This window comes from Saimiri boliviensis, chromosome 8, assembly GCF_048565385.1.
Source record: "Saimiri boliviensis isolate mSaiBol1 chromosome 8, mSaiBol1.pri, whole genome shotgun sequence".
NCBI classification, from domain to species: Eukaryota; Metazoa; Chordata; class Mammalia; order Primates; family Cebidae; genus Saimiri; species Saimiri boliviensis.
This window is the reverse complement of record NC_133456.1, coordinates 114799053-114826765: the sequence shown is the minus strand read 5'-3', so window position 1 is coordinate 114826765 and position 27713 is coordinate 114799053. Positions and strand designations below refer to the sequence as shown.

The window sequence follows — 27713 nt, the reverse complement described above, 5'->3', positions numbered from 1 at the left end:
ACAAAATTAGCCAAGTGTGGTGGTACCTGCCTCTAATCCCAGCTACTTGGGATGCTGAGGCAGGAGAAATGCTTGAGCACAGGAGGCAGAGGTTGCAGTGAGCCAAGATTGCAACATCGTAGGTACTCTACCCTGGGCAACAAGAGCAAAACTCCGTCTAAAAAAAAGAAAAAAAAGCAGATTGTGATTTAAATAGGTGCACTAACATTTTCCATCCATTCACTAACATGTTTTGAAAATATTAATAGAACCACTTGCAATGTTCAAGCATGGTGGTAAGCTAGAGATACAAAGCTGAAGATCAAAACACCCCTGCCCTTAGGGAGCTTATACTGCAGGAAGAGACAGCATGTAAAACAATAGGTGGCATAACCCTTCAAAGTTGCTGTGACCTGAGTATGGTTAAGGAAACAAATTGAGGGGAGTTAGTTTTATGTGGGGGCAGTAGTCACTAAAGTCTTCTAAGATGTGCTGGAAAGATAAATAGGTGCTTCTGAGAAGTCTCTTCCATGTTCTTTTTCCTGCCAGTTGCATGTTTTAAAAAAATACTTTCCAGCTTGGGTGGAATCTTGAAAAGTCACCAGTCTTCCTTCTGGCAGAACCATGTTTGTTATGTTTCTTAGGAAAAAATGTAGCGTAGACGAAACGTGGGTTGCTCAAAGAGTAGTGTTGCCACAAAAAGGAAGGAAATAGCAAATACTTTAAAGTTATAAAAACCAGTGGTTTGTATTTACATTTGATCCTGGTTTATTATGGTATATCCAAACGTTAGGAAGTACAGCTTTTTGTTACCTGACAGCAGACCTAATGAAGTAAATGTGTTATGTTGCATAAGTAATATGTCAGCATCCAATTAGGGGAAGTTTGGGTCTTGGCAGTTTTATTAATGCACTTGTTAATTTCGGTAGTTTCAGGGGGGAGAATATTGTATATTCATAAATGCTTAATATAGCTAAAATAAAGAATACACACTTCTTAAGGAATAGGTGAACTAAAACTAAATAAAATGATATAAAAGGAGGAAAGCAAGGAAATAATGGAACAGGATTCTAGGGAAGTTGCATAAATGGGTTGGGGGAGCCGTGTGGTTGAGTATGGTTTCTTAGTCTAGATCCTGTCTTTTGTTTTGGGTGGTGAATTCACAGGTGCTTGCAGCATTATAATAATTAAAAGCAGGTAATACCTGTGTGGATGGATGAGAGTATGTTGTTACTATGATTAATCCTGTTCTGTGAACTTAAAGTTCAGTAAAAATGAGAAAAACAAAGAAAGCTCTTTTGCATTTGCTGTGATGCAGAGATTAGGTTTTATTAAGCTCAGTGTTAACAGAAAACTAGCAGATGCTGGTAAGATGACATCAGTTTCTAATATTTAAAGTGTTTTGCATGTTTGAGAAGAGAAATGAGGACCTTTAAATGAACATGAGATTTGCTGCCTAATTTTGCACAATGCAGCAAGTCAACTGGAATTGTCAGCCAGCCATCTTACATGGAATCAGAGATGTGTTTCATAAAACCTCATTAATTCACTTTTGAATTTTTGCTAAATATTGAATCTATAGGTGGAAGAACTGTTGGCAGCTGAGATCCAGCACACTGCTAGATTTTTAATCTCAAAGTTTAGAGAACTCTTTCTATCAGAGTTGACTCTTCTTTGGAGGGTGAGGAGTGCTGCCCACCTCACTGGGGATTACTGCCCACCCTTACTCCACAGTGCTGCCTCTTTGCCTATTTCTTAAAAAAAATTTTTTTTTATTGTGGTAAAATGTACAATTACCATTTTAACACATTTGTAAGTGTCCAGTTCTTTTTTTGTTTTTTATTTTATTTTCTTGAGACAGAGTCTTGCTCTGTCACCCAGTCTGGAGTGCAGTGGCACGAACTTGGCTCACTGCAACCTCCGCCTCCCAGGTTCAAGCAATTCTCCTGCCTCAGCCTCCCAGGTAGCTGGGACTATAGGCGTGTACCACGAGACCAAGATAGTTTTTGTATTTTTAATAGAGATGGGGTTTCACCATGTTGGCCAGGCTAGTCTCAAACTCCTGACCTCAGGTGATCTGCCTGCTTTGGCCTCCCAAAGTGCTGGTATTACAGGTGTGAGCCACTGTGCCTGGCTGTAAGTGTCCAGTTCTGTGGCATAAAGTACACTCACATTGTGCAAGCTTACCATCTTAAATCTTTTTCCTGATCTTTATAGTAACCTAGTGGAATCTGTGGACATTGCTTTGTTTCACTGCTGATTCATGTGGCTAAGTAGACTTATTTATTTATTTATTTATTTAGAGGTGGAACCTCACTCTCACTCAGGCTGGAGTACAGTGGCGTGATCTCGGCTCACTGCAACCTCTGCCCCCTGGGTTCAAGCTATTCTTGTGCCTCAGCCTCCTGAGTACTTGGGACTACAGGTGCATACCGCCATGCACAGCTATTTTTTGTAATTTTGTGGAGTTGGTGTTTTACCACGTTGGCCAGGCTAGTCTCAGACTCTTCTGATTTCAAGTGATCCACCTGCCTCAGCCTCCCAAAGTGCTGGGATTGTAGGCATGAGCCACTGCGCCCGGCCCATTATTAGTATTTTAGTAAAGCTTATAAAATGCCTACTCTATGACAGAAACTGTAGATGCAAAAGCAAGTGAATCTTTTCTCTTGAAGTTTAATGGGCATTTGGTTAACCCATTTCTCTCAACACTAACATATTCATAAACATTTTTGGTGAAGTTCTCAAGTTATAAAGAGAAATGGGTTGAGTGTCCCTTATCCAAAATGCTTGGGGCCAGAAGGGTTTCAGATTTCGGATATTTTTAGATTTTAAAATGCCTGTATAAGCCGGGCGCGGTGGCTCAAGCCTGTAATCCCAGCACTTTGGGAGGCCGAGGCGGGTGGATCACAAGGTCAAGAGATCGAGACCATCCTGGTCAACATGGTGAAACCCCGTCTCTACTAAAAGTGCAAAAAATTAGCTGGGCATGGTGGCACGTGCCTGTAATCCCAGCTGCTCAGGAGGCCGAGGCTGGAGAATTGCTTGAACCCAGGAGGCGGAGGTTGCGGTGAGCCGAGATCGCGCCATTGCACTCCAGCCTGGGTAACAAGAGCGAAACTCCGTCTCAAAAAAAAAAAAAAAAAAAAAAAAAAAAAAAAAAAAATGCCTGTATATACATAATGAGATATCTTGGGGATGTAACCCAACTCTAAACACAAAATTCATTTATGCTTCATTTATACTTTAGACACATAGCCTGGATATACAATATATGACCACTTTTAATCATTTTGTGCATGCAAAAAGATTTAACTGCATTTTTGACTGTGGCCCATCACATGGGGTCAAAGGTGGTATTTTCTACTTTGGGGTCATGTTGTTGCTCAAAATGTTTTAGGTTTTGAAGGATTTAAGATTTTCATATTGGAGGTAGTTTGTATTGAGAAAAGCAAATATCTAAAGTAGAGTTTGATTCGAGTTGCAAACAAATTTTGATTGATCTCTGTGATTTTCCAGAAAGTGGCATTGTTTATTTCTCAGGATGTATTAATATTCCCCTTCCATTTTAAGGATAAAGAAGGAGCAAAAGAACTCATAGCTCAGTACTCAGTACGCTTTGGTTTGGTGACCAGTTGAATGAAGAGAGCTCAAAAGATTAAGTTAGATGAAAGGTACATGGTCATTTCTGAAGAATTATTTTTGGGAGCCACAATGCTAAGCTGGACTCTCAGCGTTGTTTTTCTTTGCTGTTGCTCTGTTGAGTTTTTTTGTTTGTTTGTTTTTGTTTCTTTTCATTAAAATTTAAGGATATGTATCTAGATGTGAATGAGTTTGAGTTCTGGGTAAGCTGGAAGAAAAGTGCACAAAAGCCTCCAAAGTTGTTTGGTGCAGTGGTCTTTCTTCAGGCCAGTGATGGTTGGCCAGAAATTTCTAAAGAGAGAAATTGGGAGGGCTTTGCACATGGAGTGTAAGCTGCAGTCTGGCCTCGTTTCCTCTTTAGCTCTAGGTTGGACATTGATCTTAGTCTGGGGATAGAGCAGTGGACAAAACAGACTGAATCTAGGTTTTCCTGGAGTTCAGAGGATATTAAACTAGGCTCTGAAGTGGACCCCAGGGGATTGCCGCCAAGAATTTGAGGACATGGTTATATTTCAGCCCTAACTTTGTTAAGGAATAGAGTTCGTTATTTTTTCTTGATTTGGCCTCAGTGCCCCAGGCCTGTGTCATAGGGCATCCCCAACTTCCTGAATCAAAGTAAAAGTACAGTTTGGCACTGAAGGCATCAATCAGGAGGAGAGCCTGTCAGCATCCCTACTTTTTTTTTTTTTTTTTTGAGACGGAACCTTGCTCTTTCGCCCAGACTAGAGTGCAATGGCACAATCTTGGCTCACTGCAACCTCCACCTCCCACGTTCAGGCAATTCTCATGGCTCAGCCTCCCAAGTAGCGGGGATTACAGGTGCCCACCACCATGTCCAGCTAATTTTTGTATTTTCAGTAGAGACAGGGTTTCACTATGTTGGGCAGGCTGATCTTGAACTCCTGACCTCAAGTCATCCGCCTGTCTGTGCCTCCAAAAGTGCTGGGATTACAGGCATGAGCCACCGTGCCCAGCCTTCATTCTTATGTGATTCGTTTGAGCAGTTGGCCATCAAGCACCTTTGGAGAGTCTGCTTTCTCTGCTTCTCCATGGCGGGTGGGCGGTGGGGAGACGCATTTCATTTGAAAATCAAAATGGAGAGGTTTTAGTTAATCTGAAGGTTCACGTATGAGGAATGGAAGAAACTAAGAAGTGGTAACCAGTTTTGTGGGTTGCTGACTCCAGGCAGGGAGTTACTGTACTTAAGACCAGGGCAACTCTGCGAGGGAACAGAAGTTGGTATGCACTCCATCCCCACTCCATGCAGTGTGGTACCAACATCAGCTAAGGTGCTGGGGTGGCAGGGTTATAGAATCCTGGTAAAAATGGAGTAGCTGAGAAGTAAGAGTACCTTCAAGAGGAATGCTTGCCCTGAGTCAGACCTAAGGAGGGTATGTGTTAAATATTTTCCTTCTCCTCTTCTGAGTCACAGAACATAGGCAAATTAGGCTTTTAGATAACACGGTTTTGATGGGAAAATGCTTTATGGGCCCCCTGGGAACTGACAGACTTTGGGAATGTGTCTGTAAATTGGGAACTACTGTGCTAAGCATTTACTTGCAACTTTTGGGTTTCTGTTTAAATTATGTTCTCTTTCTGTCTGTGAAATTGATTCCTTTTTTATTATTATTGTTTTCTTTTTTTTTTCTTTTTTGTTTTGAAATGGAGTTTCACTTTTGTTGCCCAGGCTGTAGTGCAGTGGCATGATCTTGGCTTACTGCAACCTCCACCTCCTGGGTTCAAGTGATTTTCCTGCCTCAGCCTCCCAAGTAGCTGGGATTACAGGCATGTGCCACCATACTCAGTTAATTTGGTATTTTTAGTACAGATGGGGTTTCACCATATTGGTCAGGTTGGTCTTGAACTCCTGACCTTAGGTGATCCTGAGGCCCACCTCGGCCTCCCAAAGTGCTGCGATTACAGGTGTGAGCCACCACACCTGGCCGATTGATTTCTTATTTGAAGAAGTGAGTCATGGTGGTGGGTTTCAGAATGTTGAGGTTTTTTAAAAAGTGGCAGTTGGTGTTCCTTGGCGAGGGCTCTGGAGTTGGCCTGGCTGGGTTGGAAGGGGCTTCCTGCTATGGCCTTGGGTGTATTCATTCCCTGAACTCCCATTTCTCCATCTGTGCAGTGCTGGGCTTTCACGGGGCCTGCTGCCAGTGCTGCATTGCATGTCATGCTTTGCGCCTGCTGACTGGGTTTTTGTTTTCATATGTTCCCCTGTTCTACACGGAAGCTGTGTGTTGCTCGTTCACATGCAGATTGTTGATTGTCTCTCTGTAATCACTATCATTAAAGATGATAAATTTCCACTTGGTGGGATATGAGGAAGTTGAGAGTATTTAAGATATGACCCATCTATCTTAAATACTCCCCCCCACCCCCGCTTGATAATCGTAATTGACAAAATTATACATAAGAGATCATTTCTGTCATTTTTTTCCCTGGGAGTATGTTTAAATTTTTTCTTTATAAAAGAGTAGCTAATTGTGCTAAATCAACCTGCTAATTGGTGTTTTTGTAAGGCTTCTGCTTTTTGACACTGAGATAAATAGAATTTTTTTTTTAATTGGATATATGAAATTAATGTCCCAAATCTTGAATTTTTATCGTACCTCATTGTGTGCCCTAGCACTGAAGAATTTCATTCATGGATTACCTGACTGCATAATCTTATAGATGGAAAAGTGAATTCTAGAGGTTATTTTTAAAATAGTGCATGGTGTAGCTTCATGTATCAGGAAGAGCCAGGAGTCTTGGCCTCTGTTGCTGAAAGGTCCTGGACCTTTTACCTCTAGAATTTCATGATAACCTATTTTAACATGAAAAGCCTTATTGAATTGTGCATTTTTTAATCCTTACCCCTTTTGCCTTTCAGCATTAAACTGAGAAAAGATGTCCCTTTACGATGACCTAGGAGTGGAGACAAGTGACTCAAAAACAGAAGGCTGGTCCAAAAACTTCAAACTTCTGCAGTCTCAGCTTCAAGTGAAGAAGGCAGCTCTCACTCAGGCAAAGGTAAAGACAAGCCCAGTGCACCAGAGCAGAAGTCTCCAGAGCAGGTTCCTCATTAGGATGACAAGGAATTTGGTTTCAGCTTGCTCTTCTGCCTTTCTATTGGATAAATGGTGTTAAGCGTTTATAGGGGGAGAGGAATGAGGAGTTTAAAGCCACTTTGCTACTCCTGGTTCCTGGGATTAGGAACATTTCATGGGATAGGAATGAAGATAAACAGTACTCTGAACTGTACCCTGAACCGGTAGTGATACTGCTTTTCAAACTTAAGTACTGAAGGTCTAAAATTGAGTGAGAACTTGTCGAAGGTGCTGATTCTGTAGCCATACTCCTGATACTCTGGTACATTCTGGTTTAGACTGGAGCCCCAGGAGTGGGCATTTTTAAGTAGCATTCCTGCTGGCTTGTTGGAGGTAGTCTGGAAGCAGCATTTTGGAAAGATGGTCCACAGAATTTACATAGGCTGCTGGGTGTGAATTATTGAGGGTTGTGAAGGCCTCAGGCATATGTAGTCTGGATGCTAATTGCTTTTGTTTCTGTTGTGTACAGGTTGGATATTGGTGATGTCCTTGAAATAACTCAACATGTGAAACAAAAACATAGTTGTCGACTGGATATTTGCTATTAAAATAGAGGCATGAGAATAGTATGGTTTGCTTATGTTTTAGGGGTCTTTATGTTTTAGAGTATGCATTTGTAATAGAGGCTGTATCCCCCCAAACAGAGCAAATATCCGTCTTTTGGGACATGAAAAAATCTTGCTCATACTGTGTACAGTGTGTCTGTGGTGTGAAAATTTCATGTGTGAGGGAAAATGTATTAAAAGTCTCCTTGTCAGTGAGGCAATAATTGAAGTTGAGATAAAATACTTTAGAGATACATATTGAAATATTTACTGATAAAATGATGTCATTTTGGGGATTTACTTAGAAACAATTCCATTCTGGGCAGGGGAGGGAGGGAAGAACAGAGCTACCCATGAGTTGATAATTGTTGAAACTGGAAAGTAGAGACTTAAGAATTCATAATCTCTTTAATTTCATGTTTGAAATTTCCTGTAATATAGTTTTTTTTAAGTTCTACTTAGTTTTCCTTTCCCTTTAGCACATCAGTAGATACATGGACATGCTTACATTTGATTGCTCAGTATTGTAGAGAGGGTTTTTAGGATTAGGATACTCACAGGTAAAGCAAAACTGTCTTACAATTTGTATTTTTTTTGTCAGTTCTGTTGATTAGGTTTTTTTGTCTTTTTAAAATTAATCATTACCAAATTTAAATTTTTTGGATGCCAGTATTTGTCTTTTTAAAACAAGCTTTCATTGCAAATGAAAAGAATGTTAGCAAAACAAATCTTGTTTTTCTCTTTAATTTTTTTTAAGTTAATTTATAAAATCTTTGTAGATTTCGTGTAACTTTTGCTTTGCAGAAAAGATGTAGGTGTGAGCCACCATGCCCGGCCTCATACAGATTTTTAAAACTGGAGGTAGTTTGTGAAGTTATTTCTACTAATTTTCTAACATCTTTTGAGATTGCTAGGTACAGTTAGTTTCGTGTGGTTTTTTTAAAAAGGGAAGTGAAGATTGCATCGATTCTCTTCGGATGTTTAGTTACTCAGAATACTAGATTGACCTAGCCAAACCTGTGAAGGGATTTATTTGGTAGAGAAAACTTGAAGCTGCGCTTTTATTTGTATCTCTGTTTGAAAAAACACAAGAGTTGCTTCTCGGGGTCCACAAGGGATTGGTTCTTGGACCCCCCTAGATAGCAAAATCCATGCCCACGTCCCTTACATAAAATGGTGTGTGTTTGTGCATAACCAACACACATCCTCCCATATTTTATGTCATCTCTGGATTGCTTGCAATACCTAACACAGTGTAAATGCTGTGTAAAAAGTTGCTATATTGTATTGGGTTTTTTATTTGTATTTTTTGTTGCATTGTTATTTTATTTTCTTCTGAATATTTTCAGTCTGGGGTTGGTTGTGGAACCTGTAGATATATAGGACCAACTCTATATTGAATAAAAAAAAATGATAATGGAAAATATGTGATTCTGGCTGGGCATGATGGCTTGCACCTGTAATCCCAGCACTTTGGGAGGCCCGGGAGGGTGGATCACCTGAGGTCAGGAGTTTGAAACCAGCCTGACCAACATGGTGAACCCCCCGTCTCTAATAAAAATACGAAACTGGGCCGGGCGCGGTGTCTCAGGCCTGTAATCCCAGCACTTTGGGAGGCCGAGATGGGTGGATCACAAGGTCAAGAGATCAAGACCATCCTGGTCAACATAGTGAAACCCCATCTCTAATAAAAATACAAAAAAAAATATATATATATATACATACACAAAACTTAGCTGGGTGTGGTGGCGTGTGCCTATAATCCCAGGTACTGTGGAGGAAGAGACAGGAGAATTGCTCTTGAACTTGGGAGGCGGAGGTTGCAGTGAGCCGAGATCGTACCACTGCATTCCAGCCTGGGCAGCAGAGCAGGACTCCGTCTCAAAAAAAAAAAAAAAAAGGGAAAAAGAAAAAGAAATGTGATTCTATTCTAATAAAGCCCTCTTCCGTTCTTTAAAGTTTGGTATTTACTTTGTGAGTTGTTAATTGGATTAAATTTTGTTTGCTTAAATTTATAAGCATTGTTGTATTCAAGAGAGATGAAGGCTTATTTTGTGCCTTTTGTAGTGATAATGAAAATTTATAACACTTTAAATTGCAAGAGGAAAAAACCTTTCTAATCTAAAGCTCTGATGTTTACCACCATACCCCTGTGATCAATCTTAGCACTGCTGATAGACATCCTGAGCAGTGTTCCTGCTGTGTGATGCAGGATGGGGCACACTGCCTCACCTGGGCAGTGTTCTTGCATAAAAGCTTTACCCTGAATTCAATCAAGCCTTTAACCTCCAAGTTTCAGGAATTGCAAGGCATGGAGGGACAGGCTAAACTAAATAACCGGGTAATTATTAGACAGATCTAGAATGAATAGCATTTTACAAGATTGTGTCAGAGGGAAAAAAGAGGAGATGATGATGATGATGATGATGATGATGATGATGATGATGATGATGATGATGATGATGATGATGGGGAAGAAGGATTGTTCTCAATCAAGACACTTAAAACCAAAAGCATTTCAGGAACTTTGGTAGGATCCTGGTTCAAAAAAATCCGCTGTTTAAAGGATATTTTGGGGATATCTTGGAGAATCTGAATATGAACTGGATTGGAAATGCCATGGGAATTAGTGATTTTTTTGGGGATGGTAATAGCACATAGGAGAATGTCCACAGTTTCAGGAGATTGGGGTGAGGTGTCATGATATCTCTAACTTTCTTTCAAATGGTCTAGCAAAAAATATAGGTATAAGGTCAAGAAAGTATGGTAGAACATTAACAGTAATTGATTATATATGAATGATTGTTTTCTTTTTAAAACTTTTGTAAATTCATAATAAAGGAGGTAGGATGGGATTCTTTATCCTCGTAGGTGGGAACAAAACCCTCATTCCCAAGTATCTTTTGAAAGTTACCAAGTTTACTGTAAACCCTTCAAGAAATGGAGAAATACTCATGTTTTTTAAAAAGTTGAAAGAAAATAGTATATGGTTAAAGTAATGAAAAAGCTGTTGTTTTAAGATTATGGTTTTCTCATATCTCCAAGGTTTGTTGCAGGAACAGAAAGAAAATCTTTATTGAAAGTAGTATGAATTTTAGTTTGGCACTTCATTATGTTTCCTTGTGTTTGATGGTCTTAGAGCCAAAGGACAAAACAAAGTACAGTTCTTGCCCCAGTCATTGACCTAAAACGAGGTGGCTCCTCAGATGACCGGCAGATTGTGGACACTCCACCGCATGTAGCAGCTGGGCTGAAGGTAAGCCTGCACCTGCCTGTGACCTTGATACATTTCCTGTTTTCCATGTGGCTTATTTTGCATGTATGTTACTCTCCTTTTTTTTTTTTTTTTTTTTTTTTTTTTTTTGGAGTGGAGTCTCTCTGTGGCCCAGGCTGGAATGCAATGGCACAATCTTGCCTCACTGCAACCTCTGCCTCCTAGGTTCAAGCGATTCTCCTGCCTCAGCCTCCTGAGTAGCTGGGATTACAGGCATGGGCCACCACGTCTGGCTAATTTTTGTGTTTTTGTTAGAGACGGGGTTTCACCGTGTTGGTCAAGCTGGTCTTTCAACTCCTGACCTCAAGATCCGCCCACCTCAGCTTCCCAAAGTTCTGGAATTATAGGGTGAGCCACCGTGCTCAGCCACTCTTAACAGATGGTCTCCTCAATAGGCCTTTGAAACCTAGTCAATGTTATTTTCCACCTAATTTTTACTTTTGTTTTGCCAATTTTAAAATTTATCTGTTTGAAAGAAAATGGTTGTAGAAAAATCAGAAACTAGAGATATGCAGAAAGAAAAATTACCTGCAAGCATACACTCCAGAAGTGAAAAACTTTGTTTTTCCATTCTTTGCCTACTCTGCCTTCTGCTAACTTGCTTTTCTTACTTAACACATTGTGACTGTCTCAAAAAATACAGGACTGTATGATCATCTTAATGGCTTCCCTGTGTTCCCTTGTGTAGATGGACTATAATTTAATTCCTTTAATGCTGAATATATGGGTTTCTCATTCTTTGCTATCATAAACAATGTTAGTACTTACTGATTTATTGTGGATTAAAACAGAGAAAGGGGTTTAAAAAAAAAAAACCCTCTTCTACCACCTTAACCTTTGCAATTCCAGTGATTTTACATATGCTTAAAAACCAACAGATGTGATCAACTCTGTAAGTTGGGTTACTAAGAAGGGAGAAGATCTGGAAAAGGATAACTCAAAATCATAGTTAAAACCAGACAAAATGAGGTAAAATGAGTGTAATAGATAAACTAGTTAAAATTATACCTACTATTTAAGTATGCTTTTATCTTTTCACAGATGGCACTCAAATAACAACTGTGGTCATTTAAACACCACTGTGCATTGCACAAAACTGCTTGATGAAAAATGACCAAAAGATTAATAATAATGCTATCGGGACAGTTTCTAAGCAAGGTGCGCCTGTCCTCCCCACCACCTGTGGGAAGGGCTGCATCAGGCTGGACAGCCCCGTAGGCACACTCCTGCCCGTCTTCATTTTGTGTCAGTATTCTGGGTTGGACTCTCTCTGCTGTCTGTCCTGCTTGTGTTCTGGGGCTGGCTGAGGCTGCAGCTTACCCTTGAGTTACCCTTTTCTGACCAGGGGAGCGGGTGCTGCTCCTGAGGGCTGGTAGTTCTTCAGGAGGGAAGGCACCCCATGGTAGAGGTGTTTTTTGCTGATTCCTAGTCATTTAACGTTTTCTCCCATAAATTTGATACCTGGTTTTTTTCCTATTACATTTAATTAAAATACTGGTTTATTGTTTCTTCTGTAATTATGTATTGGTTCTAGTACCTGTAATATTATTATTCTAATCAGTAAGTATTTTTCCTCCTTGTTAACATAATTTTCATGATCAATATTTAAGTATATTCTCATTAAGCAAATGTGTCATAATTTACACAAGTATTTCCTAACTGTAAAACCACCTAGATTTGCTTTTACATTGCCTTTATAAATACCATTCTAATCAACGTCTTTTGGGGTTTCTTGTCTTGCTCTGTCACCAGGCTGGAGTGTAGTGGCTCACTGCAACCTCCTCCTCCCAGGCTCAAGCGATCCTTCCACTTCAGTCTACTGAGTAGCTAGGACCACAGGCATATGCCACCAGACCCAACTAATTTTTTGTAGAGATAAGGTTTTACTATATTGCCCAGTCTGGTTTTGAACTCCTGACCTTAAACGATCTACCTGCCTTGGCTTCCCAAAGTGCTAAGAATAAAGGCATGAGCCACTGTGCCCAGCCCTCTGAACATCTTTACAGAGATCTTTTTATGTAGTTAGGCTTATTTTCTTAGATTTCCTGGGGTGGCATTAAGATATCAGCTGTTTTTATAGGCAATCTGTTCTGGCGGCAATTTACTCCGAGCAGTGCGTAGTTATCACCTTAGGCATGTGAGGGTGAGTAAATTTTTTAAATTGAACAAATCACTTTATTCACTGCAGCATTTAGAAAATGATGATTGATCCATTGTTAGGCTTAGCAGGATTTATAGGTAAAAGTTTTTTTCTTCGAAATTTTGAAGTGTCAGAGAATGTACCTTCATACTGACTGTTCTCTTAGACACATTGCAATAATCGTGTTAGATAAATTGACTGTCAGTTTCTCTCTAAATAATAACTGAAAAGAACTCTCCTTCTGCTTTTGTATTTTTTTTGTTTTTGTTTTTGTTTTTTTTGTGACGGAGTTTCGCTCTTGTTACCCAGGCTGGAGTGCAATGGCGCGATCTCGGCTCACCGCAACTTCCGCCTCCCAGGTTCAGGCAATTCTCCTGCCTCAGCCTCCTGAGTAGCTGGGATTACAGGCATGTGCCACCATGCCCAGCTAATGTTTTGTGTTTTTAGTAGAGACGGGGTTTCACCATGTTGACCGGGATGGTCTCGATCTCTTGACCTCGTGATCCACCCGCCTCAGCCTCCCAAAGTGCTGTGATTACAGGCTTGAGCCACCGTGCCCGGCTGCTTTTGTATTTTTTAAATGTCTTTTATAAAATGCATACAAATACATAACTTTTGAGAGCCCTACATTAAATACATTTTCCAGTCGTAGGGCCTGGGAGGTGATGATAGTTATTTTCCTAATTGTTCTTATTCATTGGATCATAGCATTTCCTGATATTTCATTGAAAGGAAATGATGAAGTGTTTGTTTTGCAGGGCAAAATGTCAAACCAAACTGTGAAACACAGAGTCTGTTAGATTTACGTGTGTTAATGTGGCGTGTACGCTGAGTTGATCTTACCAATTTTGTGTTTGGGCAGAAAACACATTTACAAACGACCTTCTTGCCTTTGATACAGTTGGGCAGTGTACCTCCTGTAAGAGGTACAGACTGGTCACTCAAGGACACGAATCTTTGTCATTTTGGATGTGTATTTTAAAAAAAAAAAAAGACATTAATTTTAACCTGTGCTTGTTTGAGGTGTCTTTGAAAACCAGAGAAGGCATCTTATTGTTACAGATAATAAGGAAGAATTATGCTAAGGAAATTTAACAGGAGAAAATGTGGAGGTTTAGGAAAGCTGGGTCAGGGCTCCACATGTAGAACAAGACTGCCAGCCTAGGGTAAAGTTCTGTCTGCTCATGTGTTTCCTAGCATACCAGCTGTGTGCTACCTCTCTCGTTTTGCTGATTCTTTGTCACGACTTCCTCTTTTCTTTGAAAGAATAGACCAAGGTTCTAAATGTATAGATGAGAAAACACAATATGTTATCATCTAAACCTGATTTTAGTGGACCTTAAAAAAAATTATGCTGGGAAGGAAATTACATCCCTTATGTCAAAATCAGTGCCTGAAATGCAGCCTATTTGGGAAGGGACGTGTGTTCAGAGGATTAAGAAGACCAAGAAGATGCTTTCTAAGGTCTCCATGTAATCAGAATCTGAAGTTCTATTAAAATGATGAATGCAAGAATGATTGTGGTGTTCATAGTTGTTTTGTTTTTTAAGTTGTCATAGAGATCTATAAAAACAAGTATTTGGTGCTTTACTATAAATATTCTAACTTTTGTTTATTCAGAGCACTAGTATCTTACATTATAACTGGTGGTGGCTTATTTAGGAATTCCAGGAAAAATGCCATAGGGTATGATAGAAATAGTACTAATCTAAGAGGTGACGTTTTGTGTTCTGTTTCTGCTGCCGCCTGACTAGACATGTGGCCTTGGCTAGAATTTGATTTCTTTGTCTATAAAACAAAGGACGGGACGAGATGATCAACAAGGCCCTTTTCTGTCCCATATGCTTTGACCTTAATTCTGTGAGTAAACTTGTAAGATATAAAGATGATTTTTACTGCTGTTTTCACCTTCCTCAGGATCCTGTTCCTAGTGGGTTTTCTGCAGGGGAAGTTCTGATTCCCTTAGCTGACGAATATGATCCTATGTTTCCTAATGATTATGAGAAAGTAGTGAAGCGCCAGAGAGAGGAACGACAGAGACAGCGGGAGCTGGAACGACAAAAGGAAATAGAAGAAAGGGAAAAGTAAGGCTTTCTTTGGATTTGGGAATATTTTACACTTGCAATGTTCATCAAAATGTTAATGAATGAACTTCGCTGCTGTCTGTCAGGCTGAAGATAATTGACACGGCTAATCTGAGCAGTCAATACGAGGAATCAAACTGTTTTACGATTTACAGCTGTTACATCTCAAAATCACAGCAAACTTCATCTATAGACTAAAGACCTAAAGTGTATATTTTGAGTGAGTTGTTAGAAAAATAACTTATAGGCCAGGTGTGGTGGCTCACGCATGTAATCCCAGCGCCTTGGGAGTCCGAGGTGGGTGGATCATGAGGTCAGGAGTTCAAGACCAGCCTGGCCAACATGGTGAAACCCCATCTCTACTCAGAATACAAAAAAATTAGCCAGGTGTGGTGACAGGTGCCTGTAATCCCAGCAACTCAGAAGGCTGAGGCAGAGAATTACTTGAACCCGGGAGGCGGAGATTGCAGTGGGCTGACATCACACCACTGCACTCCAGCCTGGGCAGCAGAGCAAAGACTCTGTCTCAAAAAAAGAAAAATAACTTAAAACCTGATGTTGAAGATTTTTTTCCTATGCCCTTATTTGGCTATAGATTGACTATCCCTAATTCAAAAATCCAAAATCTGAAATGCTCCGAAGTCTTTTCAATGCCAGCATGCCACTCATAGGAAATGTGCATTGGAGAGTTTCATCTTAGGGATGCTGAACCAGTAATTGTAATGTAAATATTTCAAAATTCGAAACACTTCTGGTCCCAGGCATTTTGAATCAGGGATACTCAACTTGTAGAATCTCAGCTATTTAAAATACCTAAAAAGCTCTTCTTTACTATTTTTTGAGCCAGGTGGAATTTTTAAAAATTCATATGCAGCTTTTTTTTATGTTTTTGCAAAGTATGAGTAGTAGGATTTATTTGTATTTCTTCTTTTTAAAAATATTTACTCTTATCAAATAGTTAACATATATTAAATATTGATATATCGTTTCCTATTTATTGGATCATTTCATGAATGAAAGTTATAGACAATTGAAATGATTATTACTGTGTTGATAGGCTTTAACATCGAAAGAGGTCAGTGTCAAGGAATCTTTCTTGCTAGTTACTCTCATATGCTTAATTGCTTCAATTTATCTCTTGAATTTTTCTGACTTTTCATATTTTATCTACTTTAGTCTTTTACAGTTATGCTTCCCATACCCCCAGCTCCCATAAATTAATAGTTTATTGTGAAAGGATTTGGATATCTTCTGGCTAAGAGGAAGTCATTCCAGGTTCATGTCTCTAAATTGGTTTATCTGTGATGAACATTTATTTCCTTTGTTACCACAGAAGGCGTAAAGACAGACATGAAGCAAGTGGGTTTTCAAGGAGACCAGATCCAGATTCTGATGAAGATGAAGATTATGAACGAGAGAGGAGGAAAAGAAGTAAGGCATGAGCACAAATATGTTTTAAACATATTTAAATAGTGGGAGTGCAATTCCACTATTTGCTTTTTCTTTTCAGTTTGATAAATAGGTCATTTGACATTGATTTGGGTAATTTTCTTTCTGGAATCTCAGCAATCCACATGTGCATTAATGCTTGATTTATATTGGGTTTTCCTTTGCGCTTCACAAACACTTTCTAACATTTATTGATTGGATACTTTGGGACTAGCTTGAAATCTATTTCTGCACAGTCTACTTGCAGCAAGTCCAGTTGGCCTGTGCTGAATCCACTCTATTGTTTCTCTTGGGGGAAGCATGGTTAACATTGTGTCGGGCATCATGACGTATTTCATATATAGTATCTTAAGTAATCCCCAAATATTTGGTTTTTATTAACTTGTTTTGGAATTCAGTATATAGGTTGAATATTTGTAGGTCTTCTTTATCCAGCTTATATATTGAGTGCCCTTTTTGATAAGGAGGCATGCTTTCCATATTAAGGATATTTGTTTTTTCCTTAAACACCAGCAGGAATTACATAACTTGGAATGAGAAGACGTTCTGTTTGACCTTGGAGCTAATGTTAGGGAAGTAGTGGCATGCCCATTATATGTATAGCTGTTGATAGATTGATGTTCTTATTTTAATGTGATTAGTAGCAGATTTCCAGTAATCACCCTGAATTTTTTTTACTGTGAAGTTATGAGAGCTAATCTGCTTTTCAGAATCAATAATCACTCTAGGTCCTAGTGACAAAGTTAGTAAAATGATCATAGGAAATATTTCAAAAGAAATGTAAGAAGGTTTTACTTGGGTTCATATTTCTCCTTGAGGGTTTTATATTGCTCAGTCCGGTTGATCAAAATGCATGGACACTGGCTTTAGAATAATTTCTAGAATAATTCTTTAGAATTATTATTTTTTTGAGATGGAATCGCTCTGTCGCCCAGTCTGGAGTGCAGTGGCGCAATCTTGGTTTACTGCAACCTCCAACGTTTTGGGTTCTAGCGGTTCTCCTGCCTCAGCCACCCAAGTTTCTGGGATTACAGGTGTGTGCCACCATGCCTGGCTAAATTTTGCATTTTTAGTAGAAACAGGGTTTAGTAGAGCCATGTTGGCCAGACTGGTCTCGAACTCCTGATCTCAAGTGATCCATCCACCTGAGCCTCCCAAAGTTCTGGGATTACAGTTGTGAGCCCCTGCACCCAACCGCTTTTTTTTTTTTTTTTTGAGATGCTCGCTCTGTTGACCAGGCTGGAGTGCAGTGGTGTAATCTTGGCTCACTGCAACCTCCATTTCCTGGTTCAAATGATTTCCCTGCCTCAGCCTCCCGAGTAGCTGGGATTACAGGTGTGTACTGCGACGCCCAGCTGATTTTTGTATTTTTAGTAGAGATGGGGTTTCGCTATGTTGACCAGGCTGGTCTCAAACTCCTGGCCTCAAGTGATTCGCCTGCCTCAGCCTCCCAAAGTACTGGGATTACAGGAGTGAACCATCTTGTCCAGCCAGAATAGTTTCTTTTGTCAAACATTTTGTGCTGATACATGACTTTGTAATCAATTTTTTAAATTGTACATTTTATGTTTTTTATTATTTCATTGTTAAGCCATAATATGTATCATGTAATATATATATGTTAGGACTTACACCTAATGCATAATTCCTTGTGGTCTCCACTGACGTCTCCTTCCAGTTGTCAGACAGCAGATACAGAAGATCTCTCTTACCTCTTTTGGTTTGTTTGTGTACACCATTCTTTGTCCAGGAAATACAGCAGGAATAGTGACAACACATTGCAGTTTCTTCAGAAGCCAGAAGGACCCACACGTTTAAATGCGTGTTTAGTTCCAGTGGTTTGCACCCTAGTAAAGGAGCATGCTGTGTGGTGGTGAGGGAAGATTTGGCAACGCAGGGAACTGGGTTTACTCCTTTTCTGTTGATGCACTCCCCACTGATCATTGTCTTATCTATAAACTGGATACAGTAATACCTACTTCAGAGGTCTGTGAAGCCTGAACGAGGCGTGTATATAAAGGGCCTGATAGGTATCACTCTCCGCAAATAGTTACGTTACTTTCTTTTTAAGTAACTGCTGGTTCTCTTGGTTGTATTGTTTTGCCTTAAAATTCATTTGTGAACTACATTGTGGAGCTCTTGAGTTCCTTTTAGGAAGGAACAATTTTGTGTATCTGAGGGAGCGTTGCCACTTTTCTGCGTTTTAAATCCTAGTGTCAGAGGTTTGTTTATATGTAGTAGGAGGGATGAAGTAGCATCCTTTTTTTCTTTTTTTTAGTTTTTTCTAAGGGGGCGGGTGATGTATGGTGTGTCATTGTCCTTAGGAGTCTGGCATCGGAAACCTTTAATGCTTGGATTTGTTTTTGCAGGTATGGGCGGAGCTGCCATTGCCCCACCCACTTCTCTGGTAGAGAAAGACAAAGAGTGTAAGTAGATCTGTTTCTTCCTCTTTTATTCTGATACAGATTTTTAAGCGAATCATGTGGAATGTCAGCTTGGGCCCCCAGGTTTGCTGAGTGTAGAGGGAAATGGCCTGCCTGCCACCTGCCTGCCAGCTGCCTGCCAGCCTATTTACCTACCTACCTACCTACCTGCCTGCCTGCCTCTGTCAGCTGAGGCTGCACCTGGATCTCAGAATGCAGCGCCCTCCTGCAGAGACCTTTTTATGCCACGCTCTGAGGCTTCAATTTCATGCAGTGGGATCCATGTCTTTTTTATGCAATTCACTTTGTTTTCATTAACATTTCTTATTTTATTGTTAGATTCATTTGGAGTTAAAACAGTGTAGATTAGTTTTTTAACTTGAGGTTTACAGACTGTTATATTCATGACCCTCCACAAGGTGGCAGTGCCTTCCTTGATTAGATTTTTTTTCTTCCCTTAGTTTCCCTTTCAGTGCAGGTGAGTGTCCCTGTCATTGCATTGCCAAAACGCCCTCATCCACTGTTCCTTCTTGCAGTAGTCTGCTCTAAAATTCTGGGGTTGGAATTGGACTTCTGAATATCATCTAGGCCATTTTCTCATTCTCTGGATTGGACCATATCTAAACTATCCCAAGCAGATATTCTCATTTATAGTACTTCCTAAAACTTGTTGGTATTATTTCTCTTTTAAAGAAGATACTTTCTAAAATATTATGAAATATCTGTTATGTGAACACAACGGACAAACAATAAACCCCAATTGAAACCAGTCTCTGGGAGTGGAGCCCAGGCATCTGGATGGGCTTAAAGCTTCCTGCTGACTTTCATGTAACTAGAGTTGATGCCACCGCTGGCCGCTAACCTCGGAGACCTTTGTGGGCCATGAGGCTGATGGGATAGTGAGGTTAGGGTCTAGACAGGTGCACAAGGTGCTGTGGGAGTCAAAAGATGGCCAGATTGTATCTCCATGGGCCATCCAGAAGCTCTTGCCACAAGAATATTCATTCAAGATTTTAAAGGGTAAATAACATTTCAATAAGATGTAAAAAGGACGTTTGAGGAGATAGAAATAGCAAAAGCAAAGTTAGAATCAGGAAAGTAGTGTCCTCCCTCTGCTTTAAAAAAAAAAAGTCATGTAAAGGTGATAAAGTTGATTTGTTGTTTTTCTCCAAAAAAATAGGTTGAATTTGTTCAAGATAAGTAATTGGTAGAAGTGAGGTTTCAAAATGTTTTCTATGGTGTTTTGGTGAGCCTACTTTTGTTCCCATAGTACCCCGAGATTTTCCTTATGAAGAGGACTCAAGACCTCGATCACAGTCTTCCAAAGCTGCCATTCCTCCCCCCATGTATGAAGAACAAGACAGACCGAGATCTCCAACTGGGCCTAGCAACTCCTTCCTCGCTAACATGGGGTAACGATTTAATGTTCTAATCTAAGAACTTGAGAAACAGTGTGAAGCGTTGATAGCTCTTTAAATAGATGCAACTTGTTTGAAACCGAGGACATTCAGGCTGTGGGGAGACTCTTGGTGTGTGGGGTCACACTGTGCCTGCCTCAGTCACATGGAGGGTGTTCCAGTGTAATGATGGGGCTTATTCACAACAGCAAGCCTTCCAGTAGAAGTTTTGACTCATTTTGATGCTGATCGTTATTTCTCTAGACAGACACAGAACCTGATAACTGTTTACATTTGCCTTCATAACATTTGCAAATAAATTAGCTTATATGAATCAGCTGATATAGAATGTCTCCAAAAGGGCTGGTGATACCTGCTTTAAGGTCATGGTTCTAAACCTTTGATCTAAAAAACTCGGGGTCATTCTAACTACAAGTAGTCGTTTGTTTGCCCCTATATAGAAGTTTATTGTAAGGTTGACGTTCAGGTGAGGCTTGTGGATTTTTTTAAACCATTCTGGGCTTGGCAAACATTTTGGCGAAGAGGATGTTCTGTGCTGTTGTCTTTGATCCTGTGAAGCAGATGTTCAATGAAGTGGCATCACACAAAGCCTTTGTTCTAGACTGTGTTTTATCTGCCAGATGCTGCATGTAGCAGAAATGTACCCAGTAAGACAGCTGAGTGTTGTTTAAACTCACTGGTCTTTTTTCAAGTGCTCAGTGACCACATCCAAGTGGTGACCATGTTGGACAATGCAGACATAGTACATGGCCATGGCTGCATGAAGGTTTGTGTGCTGGAGGGTTGGACAGACACAAAGCTGGTTTTGTTTTTGTTTTCTCTGTTTATGATAAAAATGGACTTTTTACTGAATTTGCTTTTAATGAGGAACACAGGTTTAACTTGTGCTTAGGAAAGATGCAAGGTGGTACAATTCAGCAGATTTCGGTCTTTTTAGCTTTAGAATAGCTTGTTCAAATGAAAATTTTAAGGGAATTAAATACAAGAAGTAATGTAGGTGCAGTTCCAGTTGAAGCGGGTTTTGTGGCCTAAGCCCTAAGCAGCAGTGGTCATGGGGTTGGGGTGCCCTTCAGACCCATGCCACGCCTCAGAGCGTGGTGTGAGAGCCATCTGGTTGTTAGGTAAAGCAGTGGGCTGAGAGTTGTGGAGTCTAATTTCAGCTCTACCGTTAACAGCTGTACAGATTTTTATTATTATTATTATTATTATTTGAGATGGAGTCTTGATCTGTCACCCTGGAATGCAGTGGTGCAATCTCGGCTCACTGTAATCTCCGCCTCCCGGGTTCAAGCAATTCTTCTACCTCAGCCTGCCAAAGAGCTGAGATTACAGGTGCACACCATCATGCCTGGTTAATTTTTGCATTTTTAGTAGAGCTGAGGTTTCACCATGTTGGTCAGACTGGTCTTGAATTCCTCACCTCAGGTGATTTACCTGCCTTGGCCTCTCTAAATGCTGGGATTATAAGCGTGAGCCATTGTGCCTGGCCTGTACAAATAATTTCTAAGTGTGGCATCTTGCTTTACTTCTAGTCCACCCCTTAAGCTAGTCAGCTAATGTTAGCCTCTGTTTCTTTATTTCTCATTTGTTAAATAGGTGATCTCTAAGGGTTCTTTCATTTATATAGTCTCTCATTAGAAAGTCTCCTGTGCTATTCAGGAAAATTGAATCGTGTTCATTATATTAAACTTCATACTTATTTTTTGATGGCCACTTTTTAATAAACTGTGGTCATAAGCTGTGTGGCAGTACAGATCCAGAGCACACAAAAGATCTTGTGTTTCCTAGTGGTGCACTGAGTAGACTCCTCCAGAGAAACCGGCAATTCTCCTTCAAGATAACAGGATATTCTGGATTTTAGTCATAGCTTTTTCTATTTCTTTCATGCTGCACATCCCCACAGCTTTCGTCTAATGGCCCACTCCTAGATAATGCGTGACTTTGTGGAAGCCCCTGTGGAGTATGCAGTATCTCCAGAAGGAGGTTGTTGTGATGTAAAAATGCAACCTATCTCCAGTTGATGACGTCAAGGTTAAGAGTCCTTTCCCTCCTCCTGCCAGGGGCACAGTGGCGCACAAAATCATGCAGAAATACGGCTTCCGGGAGGGCCAGGGTCTGGGGAAGCATGAACAGGGGCTGAGCACCGCCTTGTCGGTGGAGAAGACCAGCAAGCGTGGCGGCAAGATCATCGTGGGAGATGCCACAGAGAAAGGTGTGTCCCCAAGGAAGTGTGCGGCTAGCGGGAAAGGGCTGGCCCCATCTATATCAGACATAGCCAGTCTTGAACCTGAGGTGCCAGCAGGGGGACAAGGATGAGTACGGCCAAGGAGAGAGGGCTGACCCCATTGTCACTAGAACACAGGCCGTGCTGATCATATGCAGTGCCACATCCGTTTTGTGAAACTAGGAATCCTGAGACTCATTTTTATTTTTTCAAAACAGAGGTAGAGAGATGAAGGCCTGTGGAAGAAAAGATTGTGAGAGACTTGGGCAGAAAATGAGTAGTCCTCAGGAAAAAATCATGGTTATGTGTTTAGAGCAAGGACAGCCATGTAGTGTGTCAGTGAATATATCTGCTGTCTGCATCTCAGAGGTCGTCTCTACTTTTCCCCCTGCTTTTTTTTTTTTTTTTTTTTTTTGAGACGGAGTTTTACTCTTGTTGCCCAGGCTGCAGTGCAATGGCACGATCTCGGCTCACCGCAGCCTCCACCTCCTGGGTTCAAGCCATTTTCCTGTCTCAGTCTCCTGAGTAGTTGGGATTACAAGCATCTGCCACCACACCTGGCTAATTTTATATTTTTTTACTAGAGACGGGGTTTCTCCATGTTGGTCAGGCTGATCTCGAACTCCTAACTTCAGGTGATCTGCCCACCTTGGCCTCCCAAAGTGCTGGGATTACAAGCGTGAGCCACCACGCTCGGCCTCCCCCTGCTTTTTTTGCACTTTCAATAGAGATGTAGTTTCTAATTCTCTTACAGACTGTTTGCTTTGTGAGGTCTAATGTTACTTTGCAGTCTCTTGGTAAATGATGCCTAGTTGGTGTTTCATTTTCGTTTAATTTTTGCAGTCTGTTCTGTATTTAAGGAATTCAGCAAAGAGACAAGCATATATTAGCATTTTAAGCAGGGAAAGTAAGTTTGAGTCAGCCTAGCTGAACTTCCTTTGCTAAAGAAAGAAGAAAACTTTTCTGGCAGCCCTGTTCATGCACAGCTTAGGACCCATCATGAGTCTGACAGGTGAGTGCCAGAAACCAACAGTTGTCCCAATTTGTGAGGTTATCTGAAGTAAGGCAGCTGGTGGCTGGATTATTAACTGCATATGCCTCTGGGCCTGTGACCTTGAAGTGTTGTTGCTCCAAGCAACTCAGCTATAGGAATTATCACCCACGTGCCCTGTCAGCCCTTTGAGAAGTGAGATAAGCAGAAATTGCAGGTAATGGTAGAGGTTCAGAACATCCAGATACTATTATAAAAACATGCCAAAGCAAAGCGAAGGCTTTTTCATTGCAGATAAGGCTATGTTTTTGCTCAGATACCAGTTGTGTAGATGCCTAGGACATAAATGGTGGGGATCGCTATTGAAACTAAATTAGTTATTGTAAGTAGGACTCAGTTCTGTAACACATCTAATGATATGTTTTGATACAGATGCATCCAAGAAGTCAGATTCAAATCCACTGACTGAGATACTTAAGTGTCCTACTAAAGTGGTCCTCCTAAGGGTAAGAAGCTGAGGAAAGCAAGCTGTCCACCTGCCTAGATTTGTGTGTGTCACCCCAACCTACCGTGCTCCCCCCTAAAAGTTAAAGAAAACTGAAAATGATACTTTTGCAAGTAATACCTTTGGGCAGATCCCATGTAAGGCTGATTTTAGATTTCATTTTCACTAATGTGTAAGTCTCTTTGCTAAGTACCGTGTTTAAGACTAAAGTAATTACTTTAAAATTTTTGAAATTGCAAGAGCCTCAGATAGTTTATACATTTTGGTGCTTGGATAGATGCTTTTGTAACTCTACAGACTTAATGTATGTTTTAGTGTTTTAAGAAATACTAACTTTTGGGTACTTTGGGTATAAAATTTTTCGTTTGTGTCACTTGGGATTGAGAACATTTGCCATCACAAAAGTAAGTCATATTTATATACTTCTGCTCGGTGTTTGTAAGTTATGCTTGGTACTTGAATTTATTTATTTTTGTGTTTAAAGAACATGGTTGGTGCGGGAGAGGTGGATGAAGACTTGGAAGTTGAAACCAAGGAAGAATGTGAAAAATATGGCAAAGTTGGAAAATGTGTGATATTTGAGGTAAGAACGTTTTCCTTTGATGTTTATAACCCAAGTTGTAATTGGCAGGTTACAAAACATTTTCTACAAACAGTACAGAGTATGCTATAAGTAACATACTCTTACTGCAGAAGGTGACAGGCGTTGTTTATTTGTACTTCTCTTGCTCAATTATTACAGTTTTAAACATAAACACAAGAATCACTTCAAGTTTTATTTGGTGAAGAAATAGGAATGTTTCATAATGGAGGATCAGTATAGTGACTGAAGACCTTGATTCTAGTATGCTCAGTAGTTTAGCTACTTAGACGTGCCTTTGCTTTCAGTCATTGGTGAGTATTTAGTGCCTCTCACACGTACTGCACTATGCGGAGAGCACTTGGGATACAGGAAGCATGCTCTGTACTCACGGTGTGTCAGATGAAGAAATACAAACACATAAGGCCGGGCGCGGTGGCTCAAGCCTGTAATCCCAGCACTTTGGGAGGCCGAGGCGGGTGGATCACGAGGTCAAGAGATCGAGACCATCCTGGTCAACATGGTGAAACCCCGTCTCTACTAAAAATACAAAAAATTAGCTGGGCATGGTGGTGCGTGCCTGTAATCCCAGCTACTCAGGAGGCGGAGGCAGGAGAATCGCCTGAACCCAGGAGGCGGAGGTTGCGGTGAGCCGAGATCGCGCCATTGCACTCTAGCCTGGGTAACAAGAGCGAAACTCCGTCTCAAAAAAAAAAAAAAAAAAAATACAAATACATATAAAGTAACTAGAGGATATTCTGTTACTAGACTAGGTAGTATTGACTGTAGTTTCAGGAGCTGATAAAAGGATTAGATCAGCGAAAAATAGAGAGTGTCTTGTGAGCAATAACTGATGTGGGCTGCGTTTTGAAATGAATAGGTGGCATTTGCAGAGAAGGGTATTCTGATTGGCTCCTGGGAGACAGTGAGGGTCAGGACTACCAAAATGGAATGAATGGGCCCACTGGGGATTAGCAGAAGTGCTTAGGTGGGTGGAATGGAACACATTGCAGAGGGCTAGGAAAGCTTAGACCAAGCTAGTCAAAAGTCAAAATGAGACCTGATGTAAAAAGCCACTAGAGCACCAACCTGTTTAATCTGAAAGCTCTGCTCCCTCTCTTTCTTTATTTTATTGCTGTTTGTTGACCTCATAATTATTTACATCATCAGCTGGCACAGGGCCTTCATGAGGTCAGAGACTGCTTAGCTCTGTGTTTCTGGCACCTAATACCTGTTATAAAAACAGGCATTCAGTACATTTTTGATGATGAACAAAGTACTTATTTCCTTGGTGTTTGACAGCTGCTTGACGGTACATGGTGATAATTAGAATATTCACTCTGACAAATCATTTAAAAGAGAAAACTCACTTTCAGTGCAATCTCAGGTCCCTTTTACTCATCACGCTCTCTTTTTCATCCAGATTCCTGGTGCCCCTGATGATGAAGCAGTACGGATATTTTTAGAATTTGAGAGAGTTGAATCAGCAATTAAAGGTTAGTTAGCTAAATATTAAAGAATAAAAAAGTTGAATTTACAACCTTAATCTTTACAAGTAAAGTTACTGTTTAATTAAAATTAAACCTTTATCGTGTTTTATACCTATATTAACAGTCTTTTGTTTGCCTTTCAGCGGTTGTTGACTTGAATGGGAGGTATTTTGGTGGACGGGTGGTAAAAGCATGTTTCTACAATTTGGACAAATTCAGGGTCTTGGATTTGGCAGAGCAAGTTTGATTTTAAGAACTAGAGCACGAGTCATCGCCAGTGATCCTTAAACGAACTGCAGCTGAGAAAAGAAGGAAAAAGGTCACAGCCTGCATGGCTGTTGCATACCAAGACTCTTAGAAGGACTTCTAAGATATATGTTGATCGATCCCTTTTTTATTTTGTGGTTTTTTAATATAGTATAAAAATCCTTTAAAAAAAAAAAAAACAATCTGTGTGCCTCTCTGGTTGTTTCTCTTTTTTTATTACTACTCCTGAGTTGATGACATTTTTTGCTAGATTTCATGGTAATTCTCAAGTGCTTCAATGATGCAGCATTTCTTGCACTAAAAAAAAAAAAGAAATCTAGAAAGTTTTAGGACATGGGGTTATAGTAAGTTATTCTTTGTTTTTCTTTCCTTTTTCTTTTAATAAAGCCTGCAAGTTACTAAATCATAGTTTCATAAATTCTGTAATAAAGTATCATCTTGGCAGTGTGCCAAAGGTGAAAATGATGCTTTCTCTAACAGAGAAATACTTCTTAGTGACTCCAGTTGTAGAAAAACGTCTTACAACCTGAATAAGATTGAAGAATTGTGAATATACCATGGCCTATTGGATGAATCATTTGCCGTTAAGCTAAGTCAGACTGTAGGGTTTGTGATGGATTTATGGAGTATGTGGGTATAGAAATCATAAATATAGCATTTGTTTTCAGAGATTCAAGCATAGTCTTTAGGGTAGATCAGAAATGGCAAGTAATTCAAAACCTAGCAGGTGCATTGTAAATATGTGCCCAATTATGTTTTGGAAATGGCAGTTCCTTGGGGTCTTGTTTCTGCTGGCACAATTTGCAATAGTGTTCTATTGTATTTAATTCCAAAATTTATAAAATTCATCCACATTGGCCACGTATATTATACTGCCAATTAATAGAATTCTGGAATTGTGAGAAATTGTATCATTGAAGTTCAGTAGGATGCGTGGCTTCAAAATTTATCAGGACCACAAAAAAGAAAACAAATATTTGGTACTGAGGTTCATTGCCAGGGCAGGAGGTATTTCCAGAATATACTCATGCCTGTGTTCTGTTCCTTGCTTTCCCAAATACTGCATGTGATTCTCCTGAAGTGGCAGCTGAAGGACTCGAGCCCATGTTGTCTCCTTTGGTTATTATGACATGAAAGTGTATCAAGAACTCAGCATTTCTTTGCATCCATGGACTTGGTTTGGAGACATAAGGAATATTCTGACCCTTTTTAAAAAAGGATTTTCTCATGTTTTTATTTAACATAAATAAAAGAATAACATTTTCTCTTTTGTGGTATTTTATTGAATAAGACTGAGTTTTGTGGTAAAAGTGCACCTGTTCTGTAAAGTGAGTTAGGGTGAAGGAGGAGTGTGAGGTAAATTACATAATCGAACATCGCAGAGGACAAAAGGAATCAAAGGCAGCCCTGAAACTGGAGTTACGTATGGAGTGAGGCATACCATTCCTCGTGTGGACGCCATGTGTGAGCTTACAAGTACCCAAGTGTGCCATGTTGAATGTAACGATGACTGGTTTAATTTTAAAAACTCTAATGTGCTTAAGTTGGGACTCTAATGGTTCCAACCTACCCTTTGTGCTTGCATTTATTGTTGATATGCTTTGTAATAA

The 27713-nt window shown here is 40.1% G+C and overlaps 1 protein-coding gene across 4 annotated transcripts in view; it reads left to right on the top strand.

Annotated features, from left to right (window-relative positions):
• Positions 1 to 27368, top strand: part of RBM17 (RNA binding motif protein 17) — a 56547-nt gene extending 29179 nt beyond the window's left edge. For 3 of the 4 annotated variants that reach the window (XM_074405090.1, XM_074405092.1, XM_039478905.2), the window contains exons 2-12: positions 6497 to 6636; positions 10398 to 10514; positions 14590 to 14756; positions 16090 to 16187; positions 18575 to 18631; positions 19899 to 20040; positions 22107 to 22258; positions 23694 to 23767; positions 24251 to 24349; positions 25770 to 25842; positions 25980 to 27368. In XM_074405090.1, coding sequence (XP_074261191.1) covers positions 6514 to 6636; positions 10398 to 10514; positions 14590 to 14756; positions 16090 to 16187; positions 18575 to 18631; positions 19899 to 20040; positions 22107 to 22258; positions 23694 to 23767; positions 24251 to 24349; positions 25770 to 25842; positions 25980 to 26083 — 1206 coding nt within the window. In that variant the 5' untranslated portion in view covers positions 6497 to 6513 and the 3' untranslated portion in view covers positions 26084 to 27368. Of the gene's footprint in view, positions 1 to 2957; positions 6637 to 10397; positions 10515 to 14589; positions 14757 to 16089; positions 16188 to 18574; positions 18632 to 19898; positions 20041 to 22106; positions 22259 to 23693; positions 23768 to 24250; positions 24350 to 25769; positions 25843 to 25979 lie in introns of those variants that run through there. The other variant, XM_074405091.1, reaches the window with a different exon arrangement.
• Positions 27369 to 27713: the final 345 nt, after the last annotated feature.